General features: G+C 40.1%; 1 protein-coding gene across 7 annotated transcripts in view; it reads left to right on the forward strand.

Moving 5' to 3' along the window:
- Positions 1-683: 683 nt before the first annotated feature.
- The window catches only part of LOC149818589 (GCN5-related N-acetyltransferase 5, chloroplastic-like), a 28,967-nt gene continuing 8,284 nt past the window's right edge, over positions 684-21,366 (forward strand). For all 7 annotated transcript variants that reach the window (XM_089985976.1, XM_089985973.1, XM_089985972.1 and 4 more), the window contains exon 1: positions 684-1,527. In XM_089985976.1, the coding sequence (XP_089842102.1) occupies positions 815-1,527 (713 nt within the window). In that variant the 5' untranslated portion in view covers positions 684-814. The remainder of the gene's footprint in view (positions 1,528-21,366) is intronic.

The following is a 21,366-nucleotide window of genomic DNA, read 5'->3' on the forward strand; positions in this document are numbered from 1 at the left end:
ATAGAAGGGTATTGGGATCAGATTCAAATTTACCCCTTTGTATTATTTTTGGATTCTGATTTGAATTAAGTTGGTTCTAATATTTGAATTCAGATCTGATTACATGTAAAAGCCTTGATTTCAGTCTTGGATCCAATATTACCAAACAAAATTTTGATCAGGATTTAACTTTATGCCATCGAACCCTAACATTATTTGAATCCAGACTTGGATTCAAATATATTGTACAGTTTTGGAACCAAATTAGGATAAAGTAAGATCTGACCATATCCTATCCATTTGCAGCTTTAATTTCCAGCCACAGGCCTTGAGCTTTCATTACCACTTAAAATATGGTTTCTGTTGGCCAAATGCAAACCTCAATTTGTTATGCTTTCTATGCATCACTTCATATTTGGCGCCACATTCTTCTACTTCGAATACCACTATCTACCCGTGTCCTTGACGACACGACAGGAAATTTTCAGACAACTTCAATAAGAATCTAACATGTATGTTTACATATTCATCACGCGTGTCCTCGCGTCCCCGTATCCTTGTAACATAAACCGCTATACATCACAAATTCATCACAAATTCATCACAAATTCTTCAGTACTTGCGCGCCACACACTCTCTCTCTCTCAACCACAACCTCTATTGATATCTTAATCAAATAGATACTAGCACTCTGGAATGTGGCTCGGTTCTATTCTCTCTCTCTCTCTCTCTGGAAGATAGCAAAGGAGTGATGAAAAGACGACGATGTTTGTAAGCTGAACAGATTCTCCCCCTTCTCTGACAACTCATAAAAGGGGAAGAACTCTACAATTTCATGGCTACAACTCTCTCTTCCTACTGTTTAGAGCCGACACTGCCTTCTTCTCACTTACCCCCCACCAAATCCTCGTTTCCTTCTCGCCTCAGACGTTTTCCCCCTCATCCCTCGCCAAAACCAGGCTACCCACTTCTCAATTCCACAAGAAACCACCATCTTCTCTCTCTAAACCCTCGAAAAACCCCTCCCCGTCTCTATTCCTTCCCTTCCCTTGCCTCATCAGAGTCCCATGATCCAGGGACTCAGGAGAACAAGACAAAGGTCTCAACTTTCGACGTTCTCCAACTCAAGAGAGTGAATGGGTTCTTAGGTGAAGAGGATTTGCAAAACCTGAAGATTTTGGAGAATTTCTTGTATGTTAGGGAATTGGGTCATGGGCGTCTGCAGATAAGGCTCATGGCTGTGGAGGAGATGGAGGAGACCGTCGAATTGCTCGCGGATTCGTTCGCCGAATTGGCGTGGGCGTCCTTCTCTTACGCTCCGCTGTTGAAGGTGGTGGTGAAGCAGCATTTGATGGAGAGAAGGGGCGTGATTCCTCACGCCGCCACGCTCATAGGGTTGTATGGAACAGGGGATGGGGAGATGGAGCTCGCCGGCACCGTCGAGATATCGTTCAATTCGAGAGGGTCTAACGCGATGCCGCCCACGCCGACCCCGCCGAGAAGCTCGCCGTATCTCTGCAACATGTCTGTGAAGAAAGAGCTTCGTAGGTAATGCCCATGGCCTCCTCTCTGCAAGGTTTTGGTGGCGCCCCATTGAGGGGCAGTCCTTTACTAGGCCACACCCCATTTGAGGGAATCTTAATCCAGTAGTTTAATTGTTTCCATACTGATAATTATGTTTGCTACTGCCCTTGTGATGATTTCTATGATATTCTTTTTGTTTTGTTTTTTTACAATCTAGTTAGAAAAAATGCACAATTTTAGCTTCTATGGTGCCACCCATTTTGTAAATACATTTGCATAAGCCTTTGAGGTATGCCTTTTCTTGTTGGAAAATTATAAACAATTGGGCTACGATAAAGTATTATTTCTTATTATCACATGCTTTGTCATCTTGGTTTGTTTATTCCTGTCTTAATTCAAGAACTCTTTTTTTTTTTCCTTCAGAAGGGTTTCATTAGTTTTCCATGTACGAGTTCTATTTTCTCAAGGTCTTATGAAGTAAACTCTTAAGTTTATTACACAGTTAGCTTGTATATTCAGAACCTGTCAAATTGAAGTTATGGATGATTCTCAAGTAATTGTGTAACGCCCCAACTGTTTATAGTAAAAATTTTGGAGTAAATTTTTTTTTTTAAAATAGCGAAAGTGTGAAAACAAGAGTTGGGTGCATTACTGGGTGAAACAGAGAAGTACTAAAATATATCATTCATTAATTGAAACATTAATGTCAATAATTACATCCCATAACAGAAATGTAAATCTACTAATCAAAGTTCAAACAGGAAACACTGAAAAACTGAGATCTCTTGACTACTTCCATACGCGACGCCCACGATGCTCCGATTTGGTTGCTTCCTGAAAAATGTTTAAAGCAGAAGGGTCAGACTCCCCTGTCTGCGTAAGAAGCATTTTATTTATGTGTGGTGCTCAGTGTCCGGTGTACAAATATGTGCAACAACTGTAGATGTAACTAGCATGAATATTTGTATCAGTCTAAGAAAATGATTATGCTTTCTAATTCATGATACAGTGCAAAAGATAACTGAATTAAAGATACATTTATTCACATTAGCATAAGTTGTAGATTCTACAAGTCATATCAACAGTTCACGATTCTTCAAGCATGAGTATTTTATTTAACTTAAATTATTTAATGTTTATCTTACTCTTACCCTGTGGGTACGCACAGGCATAGACCTCGTAGCGGACCGAGACCATACGGGGGTCTATTATTTAATAACCCGTATGACTAGCCGTACGGATATCCAAAGGGGACGGTCCGTGACCGAGAGAGAATTCCCCAGTGGCAAGAACAAGAAATATGATGCATCATTGACACTTCTGCAGAAGACTTGGATCTATCACCTAGGATACACTGGTAGTCCTGGTCCCCTAACTTCGTGGATTGGAGACCGGGTGAGACGCCTAGCTCTCACAAAAAAAACAAGAATATCCACGAACCTTGTACCACCTACCCTCTCCAAGGTAGACCATAGGTCCGATAACATATACCGTCTTTCAGGTATACCCAGAGCCCGGAGAATCCGGTAACATATACTGTCTTTCAGGTATACCCAGAATCTCAAAGGTTTTATGTTTTATATTTCATTTCATATTTTCTCTATCACCAGGTGCGAGCTATCGCAATACAAGGGGTCCGGTAACATATACCTTCTTTCAGGTATACCCAGAGCCTCATAAATCTCATATTTTGATTTCTCAATTATTTTCCTGTGTGAGCCATTGCACCACAAAGGATTCTCAAAGTCCCGAAGCCGACATTGTGCTCCCACAACTTGCATACACTTGCGAGTTAGGGTGCCTTAGCACCACCAAAAGTGAGATTTCGCAGGACTCAGCTCGACTCTAAAGCCAATTATATATATATATATTTTACAACTCTTAGCTAGTGTGCACACACACACAATCCCATGGATTATGCCAGTCTTGTGGCTTAATTAATTTCTTATGTATCCTATAGTTACGATCAAGATAACTCAGCGCATCATGGCAATTACCTGAGTCCTTTACGCACCACGACCACTTGGTTGTCTGTATCTAGTCGGTCCTACAGTGTAGTACACGACTTGCCGCCAATCACTTGACATGGAAGTCAAACCCATAGGTCCCGCCTTCCACACCCAAGTGAGTAGGGACCCGAAATACCCTCAGCACCTTAAAGGGATTTTCTCTATTGTTGTTGCACCCATGTTAGTGGTGCAGCGTCACCATTGGATCCCGCAGTGTCATCACTACCTGCAGGGTTAACATCACCTACAAGGTGCGACACGCCCTACCATGCCACTGAGTCTCGGGCATGATCTGCCTAGGTCAGATGACACTGGGTCAACCCAGGTCCGACTGGGACAAATCGACCCAATAGTCGATTGTGTCCCAGGTTGCAGATGTACCTGATAATGTGGTTGGGGTCAAACCGACCCGTGACATGCCTTTCCAGGTTTAATAAACTAAGATGCATCTACTGCTATATTAACTGGTGTACCTGAGTGAATAATCGACATACCCTTAAGCTCTTTAAGTAAAGAATGAACTCCACTTAACATAACAATATTTAAACAAGACGTTAGTTTGTCATGAAGGCATCACTATAATATGAAACTTCAGCAAGAAAGTAAGTCAGAGGCTCTTTTTTTTGACATATATTGTAATATATGTGATGGTCATGAAATCAGATTTATCATGAACTATATTCTACAAAAGAAAATATTATGAATGCTAACACATGCGATCTTGACATCCGATGCTCATAAAAAGAAATTGTTGTTAAGGAGACTCCCATATATAGAATCATCATCAAAGCATCTGACTAAGGAAATTATTTACTCAAAGAAATCCTAATTACAAGCAATCTGAACATGAGCCATTGATATATGCCATGTGTCCATGTGTGCACTGTTTAAACAAAACGTTCAAATCCTTAGTTATCAGGTATAAATTTAATAAACTGCTGTATCACTTTTTGTTTTCTAAAATGAGTGACAAATTACATATGGATGGATCCCATTAGATCTATATATATATATATCCACAAGAGAGATAATGAACCCAGCCATATTATGGTCATGCGTATCACATGAATTCATCTTTATTAAACTCTTATTATATATACTATTTGACATCTATCTAACAAGAATAAAACATGCTCAATACATGAAATACAATCAAGCTGAACTCAGACGCAAGTGCATCAACTATTGATAAGCTTTGGCAGCGTCAGTTGTACCCATTATCATGAAATATCTGATGCATGTGGAAGCCACACTGCATATTCATTTTAAATGTGCTTACCCATTCAATACTAGAATGCAAGACACTGGATCAGGTTTCAACAACTAGATTCACTTTACGAAATAATTTTTGTCATCATTTTTTTTTGTATACGATATAGTCATACATAACCAGTTCAACTCAACAAATAACATCCTGTTAACAATTAAAAGTAATTTACTGGTTTGATATGTATGCAGGTTAACAGTTTTGTTTTATGCAATCCAACCATTGTGTGCAACTATTCTGCCCCTACGAATCAAATGCCCAGTCATTGTATATGATACTTAGCATAGAAAAATTATTGCTACTAAATAATTATGAACCTATGCTGTGCATCCAAACCCCATTATAATTCAGTCCTTCCATTCTGTGTGAAAAGCCACAACCAACAGACCATACCAACGTGGTGATGGTCAGTGCCTCCGCCCTTTTTTTCTTTTTTTTTTGTATATTGGGGACAGACCACCAGCGCCCCAACTGGGCCTCCTGCTACCAACCACCATTCCTGGCCGTTGGTGTTGCCAAGACCTACATTAGCCACACTGTATATATCCATGTGCAGGGCATCGATCATAAATATGCGGAGTAAAATCCCCATTATTCAGTTCTATCACAATGGAGGGTCCAAAGCTTATATTTGAAACCCTTGTGATGGTGGACTCACCACCCATGCTGGTAATGCCATGATGGGGCGTTAACCATTGTTGGGATCACAGGACCATGATCAACGACACATAAATAACATGCCACTTACCTGTTAGAAGTTTCAACTGGCAAAAATGTTGGTTTCTTCTTCCCGTTGGAGCCGTCACCCACACACCTTGATAATGGGAGTTCACGCCATCCAACAATGGGGGTCGACCACCACCGTGAGAGAGAGAGAGAGAGAGAGAGAGAGAGAGAGAGAGAGAGAGAGAGAGAGAGAGAGAGAGAGAGAGAGAGAGAGAGAGAGAGAGAGTAGTTGTAACGACCCCAACTCCTACCTTTGAAAAATGCGGAATATTTTTTTTTTTTTTTTTAAAAGAGTCGCGGAAAACTTCCTAGAGACCTGGGGTCCCTACAGTTCCAATTTCAGTTGGATAACCACACACCACAAAGCAACTTACATTTATCAATCATAACCAATCCACTGAATTCTTTTATTAATGAATCAATAAGAGTAATATGTTCCATGTCAAAAATGAAATATCAAACTGCAGGAAATCAGAAGAACTAAAAGAAAATAACAGTAGAGCCACTCTGTCCGTAAGTGAAGTCGTCTGAAACAAATGTGACCCTCGTATCTCTCAGAAGCTAGTCGACTTCACTAATCACCTGTGCCTTGGAAAAACCAATAAAATAAGAGGGTCAGAAATCCGAAGAATTCTGCGTACAGGTTTCCCTAATGAATCAAATAAGAAAAAGAGCATAAATAAGATCCATGTAATATTTTGAGGAATACAATTATACTCAATTCTTAAGTCAATTAACCATTCATGCATAATTAAACAGTTAACAGGAGGGAACACGAAATATGCAACATTGATCATAACTTAATCAATAAGGCAATTAAATGTAAAATAGATCAACATCATACAATGATCAACATAAACAACTAAGTGAACAGGTAAATATGCATGAACTAATGCATAGCAGGAATATGCATGATTTGTGTGCAATGCATGAACCATTTATTATCTTCCATTTAAGTTTTCCTCTTTCCATATGCATGTCCTATTAAATGCACACATCCTTAAGTTCCTCTTTTTAATTACAGTGGCCCGCGGATACACCAAACGGGTACAATCCCCGAGGTTAAGTAGGGTTCCCGGGATAGCTTCACACACAATTTGTATTTTGTTACCGGGTTCCAAACTTAGCCCTCGACCGATATCAGGAAACAACACCATCCATCGGAACCTTGGAAAACAGCATCCAAAGTCGGGGACACCAGGGAAAACAGCATCCACTGGCGCCACTTTCTTGGTATACCAAAACAAACTCACAGCTGTGACTAACACACCACTCCCGGGTAAAGTGGCGGACTCTCCCTAAAACCGTGGCCAGGAGAAGAACCTCAATATCGGGTTCAGGGGCAACAAAATGCACACGGAGTTTTTGTATCCTCACGGTTTCCCCTAAACCGCAATATCCAAGACTCCCATGCTAGAGCAGGGACATCAAGGAGAAAGTGAATTACACAGTTCTTTACTTTCTTTTATCTAGTTATTAATTCATTTCATTTACATTTGCAAATTTTACATGCAGAATTAATAACATACGCTTGCACATCAGCATGCTAAGCTTTTCACGGGACCACAGCCCGTGACAACATAGAACAGTGCGGTAAAACAACAATATCACATTTGATTTGTTGCAATGCATCACAAACAATTAAAACGGAGAACAACTAGTTCTCGAGGCTCACCCAGCCCCTGATGATCCAATTTATCATCGATGCACCACATGCAAAAACCATGAATAGCATACCACAAAGCATCACTTTTGGATGTTTCACAATGTACATTTATGCATGCCAATTAAAAATGCGCACTAAACAATGATAAGCATATGCATGCATATGAATTCGCAGTCTCATATTTATTGCATGTGTCCCTCGGATTTGCATATTCATGTCAACGGCATGATTTCATTGAGTATTTGTATGCATGCTTTCCCTGCAATACACACGTACAACGGCTATGTGCACACTCATACAACCACTCGCATGTAGACATACTTCAATTCCATGTAGACTCATGCATGAGAAAACAGCCAAGTGTTACCATTAGTAACGCAGCATAAGCTATCCTACGTATCTTGATCACCATGTAAATGGGCATGAACAAAATACATAAACATAAATCAAGATAGATTTGGTGTCCTAAGATTTCTTTTTATTATGATAAAAATGCACAACCCTTGCACCAAAACTTTTTCCAAGAATTTTGAAAGTTGACAATTAATATGAATATTAGGCATATGGTCTAAGTAGCACTGGTGAACACTGGGCCAAAAAGAGTTATGTAGAAAAGTCACCCAAAACACGAGTCAACAATTCACCAATCATACACCACAATCTTAGTAAACCATGTACAATCTTTCTAAGACACTGAACTTGGAAACATATTTTTGCAAAGGTAGTCACATTCATATACATATTGTTCACGAGATAAAGTATAACCAGAACATTTACATATGTTGAACATAAAGTAGCATATAACAAGAAACCATTATACACATGTTGGTCATGAGATAAAATATAACCAGGGTAACACTATAAAATCTGTATAACTGTTGTGTGTGTGTACAATAATGGGGTAATGATAGATGCAGCCCCCCTACATAACCAACCGAGCATGTATGCATATGTTGCAGTCAGACAATCTGGACATATGTTAAGTCTGGTCCCCCAATTAAAATTTGTTTGGCCTTCATATAAAGAATGACTATTATGCAATTTACAATTAAAATAGGGGTATTTCTACTTACAAGAAAATAACATAACATGATGTATATTAACTGGATGGGTGGAATGTAACGTACAGGTTACATGGTCTAATCTAGCATCCCAAAAACAGACTGGTTTAGACTTCCAGACCCAACAAGCATATCAGAGTATTTGATAAGAATGAGCATTAGCATACCAAAAAGGTTTTCAATTTGCAGGCATAATAATCATAACTTCTAAGTTATTTTTATTCATCTCTTCACTGACAGCAGCTAAAACAAAACACCGAAATGCAGCCCACTCAAAACAACAGAATATGCAAGACCATAAAAAAAAAAGATCAAGTAATCGATATTATTAATAAAAGACCAGATAACTTGGATCATTACAATATATATATATATGCAGGATAATAAAAATAACACACCCCTTTTTAGTATAGACAAAGCAGAATTTCTAATCCCCATTTCATATCTAAATGAACTGGTCTATTGAAAAATGAATGAATGTAGCCAAAACCATAAAAGATCTGGACAACTTTTGATTTCAGCAAGCACATGTCTAATTATATACTACACAAGGTCATATACATTCCAATAGAATAGACAAACTCTTAAAATAATTGGGATTCCTAAAATCAGTACCTACGAAAAAACCTTTTATGATATTCAGCATACACACAGAACTAAGGTTTTGCAATGATTTAGTCCACTCATAGGGAGGGTATTGCAAACCCTTACACATCCTTGGAACAAATACCCCACAAAATCACGATAGACCCCACTTATGCTAAACAATACCAAACCAGCCACACAATCTCAACATGTGCAACTCGAATCCTAAAAAAAAAACTGAAAATCAGATTACTAGACTATCGGTCGTGGAGAAAACTTCTGTTAGACAAACCTATCAGCCACAAAACTAATTTCGATAGCATCCTCAACCCACCCAATAAGGTACCAGTATAACCCATAGCCTCAAATTTCACAAAACTGACAATTTGGGGTTCCGACGACTCAAACCCCCAAATCTGCCCCTCTAACGATTTTCCTAAAATATTCCATGGAAAACAAAATTTGCACCCTCTTTCCCACTCGAAATCAAGAGGAAAAACCCATACCTTTTTTCGCTGGTTTTCCGGCGATCGGAGACTGGAGGCACGGTCGGCTGGGCTGCTCCTTGTTGCTGCCGTGACCTGCGGTGGTTGCAGCCTTCCGGTGATCTACCACCCTCCGGCGCACGCACACAGATCGAAAGAGAGAGGGAAGAGGGAAGAGAGAAACGAGGGAGACGAGGGAGAGACCACTCTCCCTACCCTTTTATCGGCTGATTCTCCCCCCCCTTTTCCTTGCCGAGATTGGTGGGGATCGGTTACGCCAGCCGACCCCCCCCCCTTCCTTCCTCTTTAGAAACAGCAACTCTTCCCCAATTTTTTTTTTAAAAAGGCTGCAGCTCGATATAGGGTTTTAAAAACCCTATCGGGTTATGGATCCGGGTCGGGTCCGACCCGGGTCCAAGAGTTCACCTTTTTTTTTTTTTGTTACTTACCTGCTAAGGGGGAGGCGCGGCCCGGGTCCGGGACTGAGACCCGAGATCCTATCACTATCAGGGCCAATGGATCCTTTGCCGATTTGGGTCTGTGAATTGGATCCATGACTTACTCGAAAAGGTGGATCCACAGGTTGGATCCAACTGTGGATCCCTGCACTAACCTTTTATTTTTTTATTTCTTTTTATCTACATATATGATATTAACTATATATATATTCCCCCTTATGGGTCCTGGATCCGAAATACGGATCCTTAGGCCCATTCGCACATTTCGCATTATTTTATAAATGAAAATTCATGAAAATTTCTGGTTATTACATCCCTACCCCCTTAAAAGAATTTCGTTCGCGAAATTAAAACGTACTAGATAAGTATCGGTAGTACCAAAATAAGATATCTCACGAGTCCTAACGATTGACAACAAAGAAGATACCTTAGACTAGATCAACCTGATCGTCCTGTGTAGTGGTCGTAACGGCATAAACTCTTCCGTTGGTCTTTCGTTGGCCTTGTTGTTGCTGAGGTCTCTGTTGTTGTTGTAGTTGTTGCTGCTGTCCTCCCTGAGTTGCTGGCGGGCCTGGACAGTAGGGAGCGATGTGCCCTGGCTGCTGGCACCGGTAGCAAACTCCCTTGAACATCGGACAAAAACCCTGAGGATGACTCTCATTACATCTGCGACACATCGATTGGGCTTTCCCCTGCTGTTGCCTCTGCTGAGGTTGTCCCTGATGCGCACCCTGCTGACGTCCTTCCTGGGTTCGCTGCTTCTTGCCAACCTGAGTCTTTTCGCCTATCGGCGGGTCTTTCCTCTTTCCGCCCGAAGCATTCCCTCCATTCGTGCCTCCCTTTTGCGATACATTCCTAGATCTTTCCCAGTCCTCGGTCAGTACGGTGGCTGACTCGATCGCCTCGGCCAGAGTAGAAGGACGACCCCCGAGCACACGAGTCCGTAACCCATCTTTCAGTCCACGCACGAATCTAGCCGCCCTTGCCTTCTCATTCTTGAAGAGGTTTGGGCTATACTTCTCAAGACTCCGGAACTTAGTAGTGTATTCCACTAGACTCATGGTCCCCTGAGTCAGATCGAGGAACTTTTGTTGCATCTGCTCCTCGGCGTAAGGGGGAAAGTAGGCGTCCAGAAACTCCTCCCTGAACGTCTCCCAAGGAATCTCATCCCAATCAGCAAATTTCACCCTTCGCAGGGTGTCCCACCAGTTCATGGCATCGCCCTTTAAGCGGTAAGTGCCAAAGGGCGTCTTTCTCTCCTCAGGGACAAGTAAGACGTCAAACACCCGCTCAATCTCCTCGACCCAGCTCGCAGCAGCCTCTGGGTCTGCCTTTCCTAAAAAGGAAGGCGGGTCCAACTTCAGAAACCGCTCGAACGAAACGCCACCTGCGTTGGGAACAATATTGACCGGAGGGTCACGAATCGCTGCCTGCACGGCCGCCTGTGCAGCCTGCGCCGCTTGGGCCGTTTGTGCAGCTTGAGCCGTCATAGTCTCTGTCAGGGTATGGATGGCTTCCATCATGAAATCCCTTTGCTCCTGCCAGTCTGAGGGAGCAGCAGTAGAGGACGAAGCACCTCTGCGGGTATAATGCGACATCTACAACGTACATCCTTTCTTCAAATTAGACTCCTATTGATCCTACCCCCTTAAGGTTGATCACGAACAATAATTGTTCATGAAATCACACCAAGACTTATTTATTTCACAACAAAGAATATTAAATTATAATTGCAATCCATCACACAGAATTCACACACTTAAAGTAAAAGTATTAAATAACCTTACCAGTGAAGAAGACTGCTCTGGAGGACGAGTCACACTTGTCGACGCTTCAGGACAGTGCTCATATACCAAAATTTAGAAATTTAACACAAGAAAGATGATAAAAGTGTAAGTCTTTGTGGTTGCTCTGATACCAAACCTGTAACGACTCCAACTCCTACCTTTGAAAAATGCGGAATATTTTTTTTTTTAAAAGAGTCGCGGAAAACTTCCTAGAGACCTGGGGTCCCTACAGTTCCAATTTCAGTTGGATAACCACACACCACAAAGCAACTTACATTTATCAATCATAACCAATCCACTGAATTCTTTTATTAATGAATCAATAAGAGTAATATGTTCCATGTCAAAAATGAAATATCAAACTGCAGGAAATCAGAAGAACTAAAGGAAAATAACAGTAGAGCCACTCTGTCCGTAAGTGAAGTCGTCTGAAACAAATGTGACCCTCGTATCTTTCAGAAGCTAGTCGACTTCACTGATCACCTGTGCATTGGAAAAACCAATAAAATAAGAGGGTCAAAAATCCGAAGAATTCTGCGTACAGGTTTCCCTAATGAATCAAATAAGAAAAAGAGCATAAATAAGATCCATGTAATATTTTGAGGAATACAATTATACTCAATTCTTAAGTCAATTAATCATTCATGCATAATTAAACAGTTAACAGGAGGGAACACGAAATATGCAACATTGATCATAACTTAATCAATAAGGCAATTAAATGTAAAATAGATCAATATCATACAATGATCAACATAAACAACTAAGTGAACAGGTAAATATGCATGAACTAATGCATAGCAAGAATATGCATGATTTGTGTGCAATGCATGAACCATTTATTATCTTCCATTTAAGTTTTCCTCTTTCCATATGCATGTCCTATTAAATGCACACATCCTTAAGTTCCTCTTTTTAATTACAGTGGCCCGCGGATACACCAAACGGGTACAATCCCCGAGGTTAAGTAGGGTTCCCGGGATAGCTTCACACACAATTTGTATTTTGTTACCGGGTTCCAAACTTAGCCCTCGACCGATATCAGGAAACAACACCATCCATCGGAACCTTGGAAAACAGCATCCAAAGTCGGGGACACCAGGGAAAACCGCATCCACTGGCGCCACTTTCTTGGTATACCAAAACAAACTCACAGCTGTGACTAACACACCACTCCCGGGTAAAGTGGCGGACTCTCCCTAAAACCGTGGCCAGGAGAAGAACCTCAATATCGGGTTCAGGGGCAACAAAATGCACACGGAGTTTTTGTATTCTCACGGTTTCCCCTAAACCGCAATATCCAAGACTCCCATGCTAGAGCAGGGACATCAAGGAGAAAGTGAATTACACTGTTCTTTACTTTCTTTTATCTAGTTATTAATTCATTTCATTTACATTTGCAAATTTTACATGCAGAATTAATAACATACGCTTGCACATCAGCATGCTAAGCTTTTCACGGGACCACAGCCCGTGACAACATAGAACAGTGCGGTAAAACAACAATATCACATTTGATTTGTTGCAATGCATCACAAACAATTAAAACGGAGAACAACTAGTTCTCGAGGCTCACCCAGTCCCTGATGATCCAATTTATCATCGATGCACCACATGCAAAAACCATGAATAGCATACCACAAAGCATCACTTTTGGATGTTTCACAATGTACATTTATGCATGCCAATTAAAAATGCGCACTAAACAATGATAAGCATATGCATGCATATGAATTCGCAGTCTCATATTTATTGCATGTGTCCCTCGGATTTGCATATTCATGTCAACGGCATGATTTCATTGAGTATTTGTATGCATGCTTTCCCTGCAATACACACGTACAACGGCTATGTGCACACTCATACAACCACTCGCATGTAGACATACTTCAATTCCATGTAGACTCATGCATGAGAAAACAGCCAAGTGTTACCATTAGTAACGCAGCATAAGCTATGCTACGTATCTTGATCACCATGTAAATGGGCATGAACAAAATACATAAACATAAATCAAGATAGATTTGGTGTCCTAAGATTTCTTTTTATTATGATAAAAATGCACAACCCTTGCACCAAAACTTTTTCCAAGAATTTTGAAAGTTGACAATTAATATGAATATTAGGCATATGGTCTAAGTAGCACTGGTGAACACTGGGCCAAAAAGAGTTATGTAGAAAAGTCACCCAAAACACGAGTCAACAATTCACCAATCATACACCACAATCTTAGTAAACCATGTACAATCTTTCTAAGACACTGAACTTGGAAACATATTTTTGCAAAGGTAGTCACATTCATATACATATTGTTCACGAGATAAAGTATAACCAGAACATTTACATATGTTGAACATAAAGTAGCATATAACAAGAAACCATTATACACATGTTGGTCATGAGATAAAATATAACCAGGGTAACACTATAAAATCTGTATAACTGTTTTGTGTGTGTGTACAATAATGGGGTAATGATAGATGCAGCCCCCCTACATAACCAACCGAGCATGTATGCATATGTTGCAGTCAGACAATCTGGACATATGTTAAGTCTGGTCCCCCAATTAAAATTTGTTTGGCCTTCATATAAAGAATGACTATTATGCAATTTACAATTAAAATAGGGGTATTTCTACTTACAAGAAAATAACATAACATGATGTATATTAACTGGATGGGTGGAATGTAACTTACAGGTTACATGGTCTAATCTAGCATCCCAAAAACAGACTGGTTTAGACTTCCAGACCCAACAAGCATATCAGAGTATTTGATAAGAATGAGCATTAGCATACCAAAAAGGTTTTCAGTTTGCAGGCATAATAATCATAACTTCTAAGTTATTTTTATTCATCTCTTCACTGACAGCAGCTAAAACAAAACACCGAAATGCAGCCTACTCAAAACAACAGAATATGCAAGACCATAAAAAAAAAGATCAAGTAATCGATATTATTAATAAAAGACCAGATAACTTGGATCATTACAATATATATATATATATATATATATATATATATATATATATATATATATATATATATATATATATATATATATGCAGGATAATAAAAATAACACACCCCTTTTTAGTATAGACAAAGCAGAATTTCTAATCCCCATTTCATATCTAAATGAACTGGTCTATTGAAAAATGAATGAATGTAGCCAAAACCATAAAAGATCTGGACAACTTTTGATTTCAGCAAGCACATGTCTAATTATATACTACACAAGGTCATATACATTCCAATAGAATAGACAAACTCTTAAAATAATTGGGATTCCTAAAATCAGTACCTACGAAAAAACCTTTTATGATATTCAGCATACACACAAAACTAAGGTTTTGCAATGATTTAGTCCACTCATAGGGAGTGTATTGCAAACCCTTACACATCCTTGGAACAAATACCCCACAAAATCACGATAGACCCCACTTATGCTAAACAATACCAAACCAGCCACACAATCTCAACATGTGCAACTCGAATCCTAAAAAAAAAACTGAAAATCAGATTACTAGACTATCGGTCGTGGAGAAAACTTCTGTTAGACAAACCTATCAGCCACAAAACTAATTTCGATAGCATCCTCAACCCACCCCATAAGGTACCAGTATAACCCATAGCCTCAAATTTCACAAAACTGACGATTTGGGGTTCCGACGACTCAAACCCCCAAATCTGCCCCTCTAACGATTTTCCTAATATATTCCATGGAAAACAAAATTTGCACCCTCTTTCCCACTCGAAATCAAGAGGAAAAACCCATACCTTTTTTCGCTGGTTTTCCGGCAATCTTTCCGGCGATCGGAGACTGGAGGCACGGTCGGCTGGGCTGCTCCTTGTTGCTGCCGTGACCTGCGGTGGTTGCAGCCTTCCGGTGATCTACCACCCTCCGGCGCACGCACACAGATCGAAAGAGAGAGGGAAGAGGGAAGAGGGAAGAGAGAAACGAGGGAGACGAGGGAGAGACCCCTCTCCCTACCCTTTTATCGGCTGATTCCCCCCCCCCCCCCCCCCTTTTCCTTGCCGAGATTGGTGGGGATCGGTTACGCCAGCCGACCCCCCCCCCCCCCCCCCCCCTTCCTTCCTTCCTCTTTAGAAACAACAGCTCTTCCCCAATTTTTTTTTTAAAAAGGCTGCAGCTCGATATAGGGTTTTAAAAACCCTATCGGGTTATGGATCCGGGTCGGGTCCGACCCGGGTCCAAGAGTTCACCTTTTTTTTTTTTGTTACTTACCTGCTAAGGGGGAGGCGCGGCCCGGGTCCGGGACTGAGACCCGAGATCCTATCACTATCAGGGCCAATGGATCCTTTGCCGATTTGGGTCTGTGAATTGGATCCATGACTTACTCGAAAAGGTGGATCCACAGGTTGGATCCAACTGTGGATCCCTGCACTAACCTTTTATTTTTTTATTTCTTTTTATCTACATATATGATATTAACTATATATATTCCCCCTTATGGGTCCTGGATCTGAAATACGGATCCTTAGGCCCATTCGCACATTTCGCATTATTTTATAAATGAAAATTCATGAAAATTTCTGGTTATTACAGTAGTCGTCTCCTCCTTTTCATCCAATTTAATTTTCTTCCCTATTTAGGGATTTTTTTTTTATTTTCAAAAAGATCAAACCTCAAGCCCACATTTTGTGTGGTTTGTTTAGAAACTTCCAAGATTGCCCCTTTTACCTCTTTAGCAAAGTGTTTTTCCAAGGTTGCTTTATGGGTACCCCCACCACATTTGGGGGGATTTCCAATATTTCTTGGAAAAGGGGAAGCACAAAGGCCAACTCCCACACGTTTATTGTGGGAGAGGGTCTAGAAAGTAGGGGTTTAACTCACCCACGATTTCCCCTTTCTTTATTTTTTTTTTTCAAAGAAATTTTTTAACTTTTGTGTGTAAAAAGAAAAATTTGTGCACATGGGGTTTTAAACTTGGGTTTTCAACCTAAGGGTTAACGAGCCCCACCAGTTGTGCTACATTGCTTTTCGTTGCAAAGTGTGTGGATTAAATTGTATTTAACCCTTTCAGTTTCGTTCCGGATTTCATGAAAAAACAATGTTTTTTTTATTTCAATGTGGGCGCTCCGAGGTTTTGAACTTGGGTTGTGGCTCCACACAACCATGCGTCCTACCACTACACCCCACCATCACTTGGTGTTTACTTTTGCAAGAAAATTCTATCTATGTCATATTTGGACGTTTTTCCTTGTTGATGGATTTCTTCTATCTTCAAGTGGATTTTTCACCCGTTGGTTCTAAACTTGCCCTCTCTTACCTTAAATGTGTTTCGGATCTGACGCTATTATCCTGAAACCATTTAGTTTACCATTGGGTCCCGTGAACCGAGTCGGATTATCGGATCTTGCCAAGATCCGGATCCAAATACCAATTTTGAGGGTTTGTTACCGGTTTCGTTCTAGAAACCTAAAATCATCAAGAATTGTATTGCTTAGCATAAAATCTCACTATTTCACATAAATGCTCCACTTTTATTCATTTAGAATTTTGTAAATTTCACGGGTTTTACATCCTTCCCCTCTAAATAGAAATTCCATCCGCGAAATTTGTAATACATATCAATCAAACAATTGAGGGTACTTGTCATTCATTGCTACTTCTGGTTCTCACGTGCATTCTTCTAAGCCATGATGTCTCCATCTCACTTTGACTAGTGGGATGATCTTGTTTCGCATCACCCGCTCACTGCGATCTACGACTTCGATCGGTCTCTCTTCTACGGTAAGATCTTCTTGTACACTGATGTCCTCAAACTGAATCACGTGTGACGGATCTTGAATGTATTTTCTCAACATTGATACGTGAAATACATTATGAATCTTGGCAAGTTGAGATGGTAGCTCAACTCGATAAGCAGTTTCGCCGATCTGCTCTAATATCGAGAAAGGTTTGACGTATCTAGGACTCAATTTTCCCTTCTTTCCGAATCTGAAACGCTCTTGGTTGGCGATACCTTGACAAACATTGCATCTCCCACTTCAAAACTAAGCTCTCTGCGTCGTTGATCCGCATAACTTTTCTGTCGACTCTGTGCTGCTCTAAGTCGATCGCGTATCTTCTGTATTTGTTCAGTGTAATGTTGAAGTACCATTGGCGACTCAACTGTTATTTCGCCAACTTCATCCCAATATACTAGTGACCTATAAGGCCGCCCATACAGTGCTTCGAAGGGCGCCATGCCAATACTCGCATGGTAGCTATTATTGTAAGCGAATTCTGCTAGTACCATGTGAGTGTCCCATTCGCCTTTTCAATCCAGCATACAGGCACGAAGCATATCTTCCAGTGTCTGTATGGTCCTTTCTGATTGTCCGTCGGTTTGTGGATGAAAGGCAGTGCTGAACTTCAACTTAGTTCTCAATGCCTTTTGTAACTGCCCCCACAGTCGTGAGGTAAACCGAGGGTCTCTGTCGGATATGATAGAGATTGACACCCCATGTAATCGTACTATCTTCTGGATATACAGGTCGGTCAAGCTCTCAAGTAACTGATTCTTTCTCATCGGTAGGAAATGTGCTGACTTAGTGAGTCGGTCAACCATTACCCAAATAGAGTCATGGTTCTTTCGGGTTTGTGGTAACCCCATTATGAAATCCATTGTGATATGCTCCCATTTCCATTGAGGGATTTCCATCAGCTGCATCGTCGTAGCTTGTTGGCCTACTACCTCGGCCATGTTATGTAGTGTCTCCATAATGTCGTTGCAGCAGTTTGCCCAAGCCATCTATTTGTGCAATTAAAATCCATTATAACCTTAGCTATAATTTTGTGAAAGGATCGTACATGCTTATATGGTTTTTTTTTATATCTCTATATTACAAAAATAACATTTCTACATACTTACAGAGTCATCACGGTTGCTGTAAGTGCCAAGATCTCAAATCATTCAGTCCTGCTCTGATACCAAAGCTGTAACGCCCCAACTGTTTATAGTAAAAATTTTGGAGTAAATTTTTTTTTTGAAATAGCGAAAGTGTGAAAACAAGAGTTGGGTGCATTACTGGGTGAAACAGAGAAGTACTAAAATATATCATTCATTAATTGAAACATTAATGTCAATAATTACATCCCATAACAGAAATGTAAATCTACTAATCAAAGTTCAAACAGGAAACACTGAAAAACTGAGATCTCTTGACTACTTCCATACGCGACGCCCACGATGCTCCGATTTGGTTGCTTCCTGAAAAATGTTTAAAGCAGAAGGGTCAGACTCCCCTGTCTGCGTAAGAAGCATTTTATTTATGTGTGGTGCTCAGTGTCCGGTGTACAAATATGTGCAACAACTGTAGATGTAACTAGCATGAATATTTGTATCAGTCTAAGAAAATGATTATGCTTTCTAATTCATGATACAGTGCAAAAGATAACTGAATTAAAGATACATTTATTCACATTAGCATAAGTTGTAGATTCTACAAGTCATATCAACAGTTCACGATTCTTCAAGCATGAGTATTTTATTTAACTTAAATTATTTAATGTTTATCTTACTCTTACCCTGTGGGTACGCACAGGCATAGACCTCGTAGCGGACCGAGACCATACGGGGGTCTATTATTTAATAACCCGTATGACTAGCCGTACGGATATCCAAAGGGGACGGTCCGTGACCGAGAGAGAATTCCCCAGTGGCAAGAACAAGAAATATGATGCATCATTGACACTTCTGCAGAAGACTTGGATCTACCACCTAGGATACACTGGTAGTCCTGGTCCCCTAACTTCGTGGATTGGAGACCGGGTGAGACGCCTAGCTCTCACAAAAAAAAACAAGAATATCCACGAAGCTTGTACCACCTACCCTCTCCAAGGTAGACCATGGGTTCGGTAACATATACCGTCTTTCAGGTATACCCAGAGCCCGGAGAATTCTGTAACATATACCGTCTTTCAGGTATACCCAGAATCTCAAAGTTTTATGTTTTATATTTCATTTCATATTTTCTCTATCACCAGGTGCGAGCTATCGCAGTACAAGGGGTCCATTAACATATACCTTCTTTCAGGTATACCCAGAGCCTCATAAATCTCATATTTTGATTTCTCAATTATTTTCCTGTGTGAGCCATTGCACCACAAAGGATTCTCAAAGTCCCGAAGCCAACATTGTGCTCCCACAACTTGCATACACTTGAGAGTTAGGGTGTCTTAGCACCACCAAAAGTGAGATTTCGCAGGACTCAACTCGACTCTAAAGCCAATTATTTATATATATATATATATATATATATATATATATATATATATATATATATATATATATATATATATATATATATATATATTTTACAACTCTTAGCTAGTGTGCACACACACGCAATCCCATGGATTATGCCAGTCTTGTGGCTTAATTAATTTCTTATGTATCCTATAGTTACGATCAAGATAACTCAGCGCATCATGACAATTACCTGAGTCCTTTACGCACCACGACCACTTGGTTGTCTGTATCTAGTCGGTCCCACAGTGTAGTACACGACTTGCCACCAATCACTTGACATGGAAGTCAAACCCATAGGTCCCGCCTTCCACACCCAAGTGAGTAGGGACCCGAAATACCCTCAGCACCTTAAAGGGATTTTCTCTATTGCTGTTGCACCCATGTTAGTGGTGCAGCGTTACCATTGGATCCCGCAGTGTCATCACTACCTGCAGGGTTAACATCACCTACAAGGTGCGACACGCCCTACCATGCCACTGAGTCTCGGGCATGATCTGCCTAGGTCAGATGACACTGGGTCAACCCAGGTCCGACTGGGACAAATCGACCCAATAGTCGACTTTGTCCCAGGTTGCAGATGTACCTGATAATGTGGTTGGGGTCAAACCGACCCGTGACATGCCTTTCCAGGTTTAATAAACTAAGATGCATCTACTGCTATATTAACTGGTGTACCTGAGTGAATAATCAACATACCCTTAAGCTCTTTAAGTAAAAAATGAACTCCACTTAACATAACAATATTTAAACAAGACATTAGTTTGTCATGAAGGCATTACTATAGTATGAAACTTCAGCAAGAAAATAAGTCAGAGGCTCTTTTTTTTGACATATATTGTAATATATGTGATGGTCATGAAATCAGATTTATCATGAACTATATTCTACAAAAGAAAATATTATGAATGCTAACACATGCGATCTTGACATCCGATGCTCATAAAAAGAAATTGTTATTAAGGAGACTCCCATATATAGAATCATCATCAAAGCATCTGACTAAGGAAATTATTTACTCAAAGAAATCCTAATTACAAGCAATCTGAACATGAGCCATTGATATATGCCATGTGTCCATGTGTGCACTGTTTAGACAAAACGTTCAAATCCTTAGCTATCAGGTATAAATTTAATAAACTGCTGTATCACTTTTTGTTTTCTAAAATGAGTGACAAATTACATATGGATGGATCCCATTAGATCTGTATATATATCCACAAGAGAGATAATGAACCCAGCCATATTATGGTCATGCGTATCACATGAATTCATCTTTATTAAACTCTTATTATATATACTATTTGACATCTATCTAACAAGAATAAAACATGCTCAATACATGAAATACAATCAAGCTGAACTCAGACGTAAGTGCATCAACTATTGATAAGCTTTGGCAGCGTCAGTTGTACCCATTATCATGAAATATCTGATGCATGTGGAAGCCACACTGCATATTCATTTTAAATGTGCTTACCCATTCAATACTAGAATGCAAGACAGTGGACCCGGTTTCAACAACTAGATTCACTTTACGAAATAATTTTTGTCATCATTTTT

The sequence above is a fragment of the Nuphar pumila genome, chromosome 13 (genome assembly GCF_984573655.1).
Source record: "Nuphar pumila chromosome 13, dmNupPumi1.hap1.1, whole genome shotgun sequence".
Taxonomy (NCBI): Eukaryota; Viridiplantae; Streptophyta; class Magnoliopsida; order Nymphaeales; family Nymphaeaceae; genus Nuphar; species Nuphar pumila.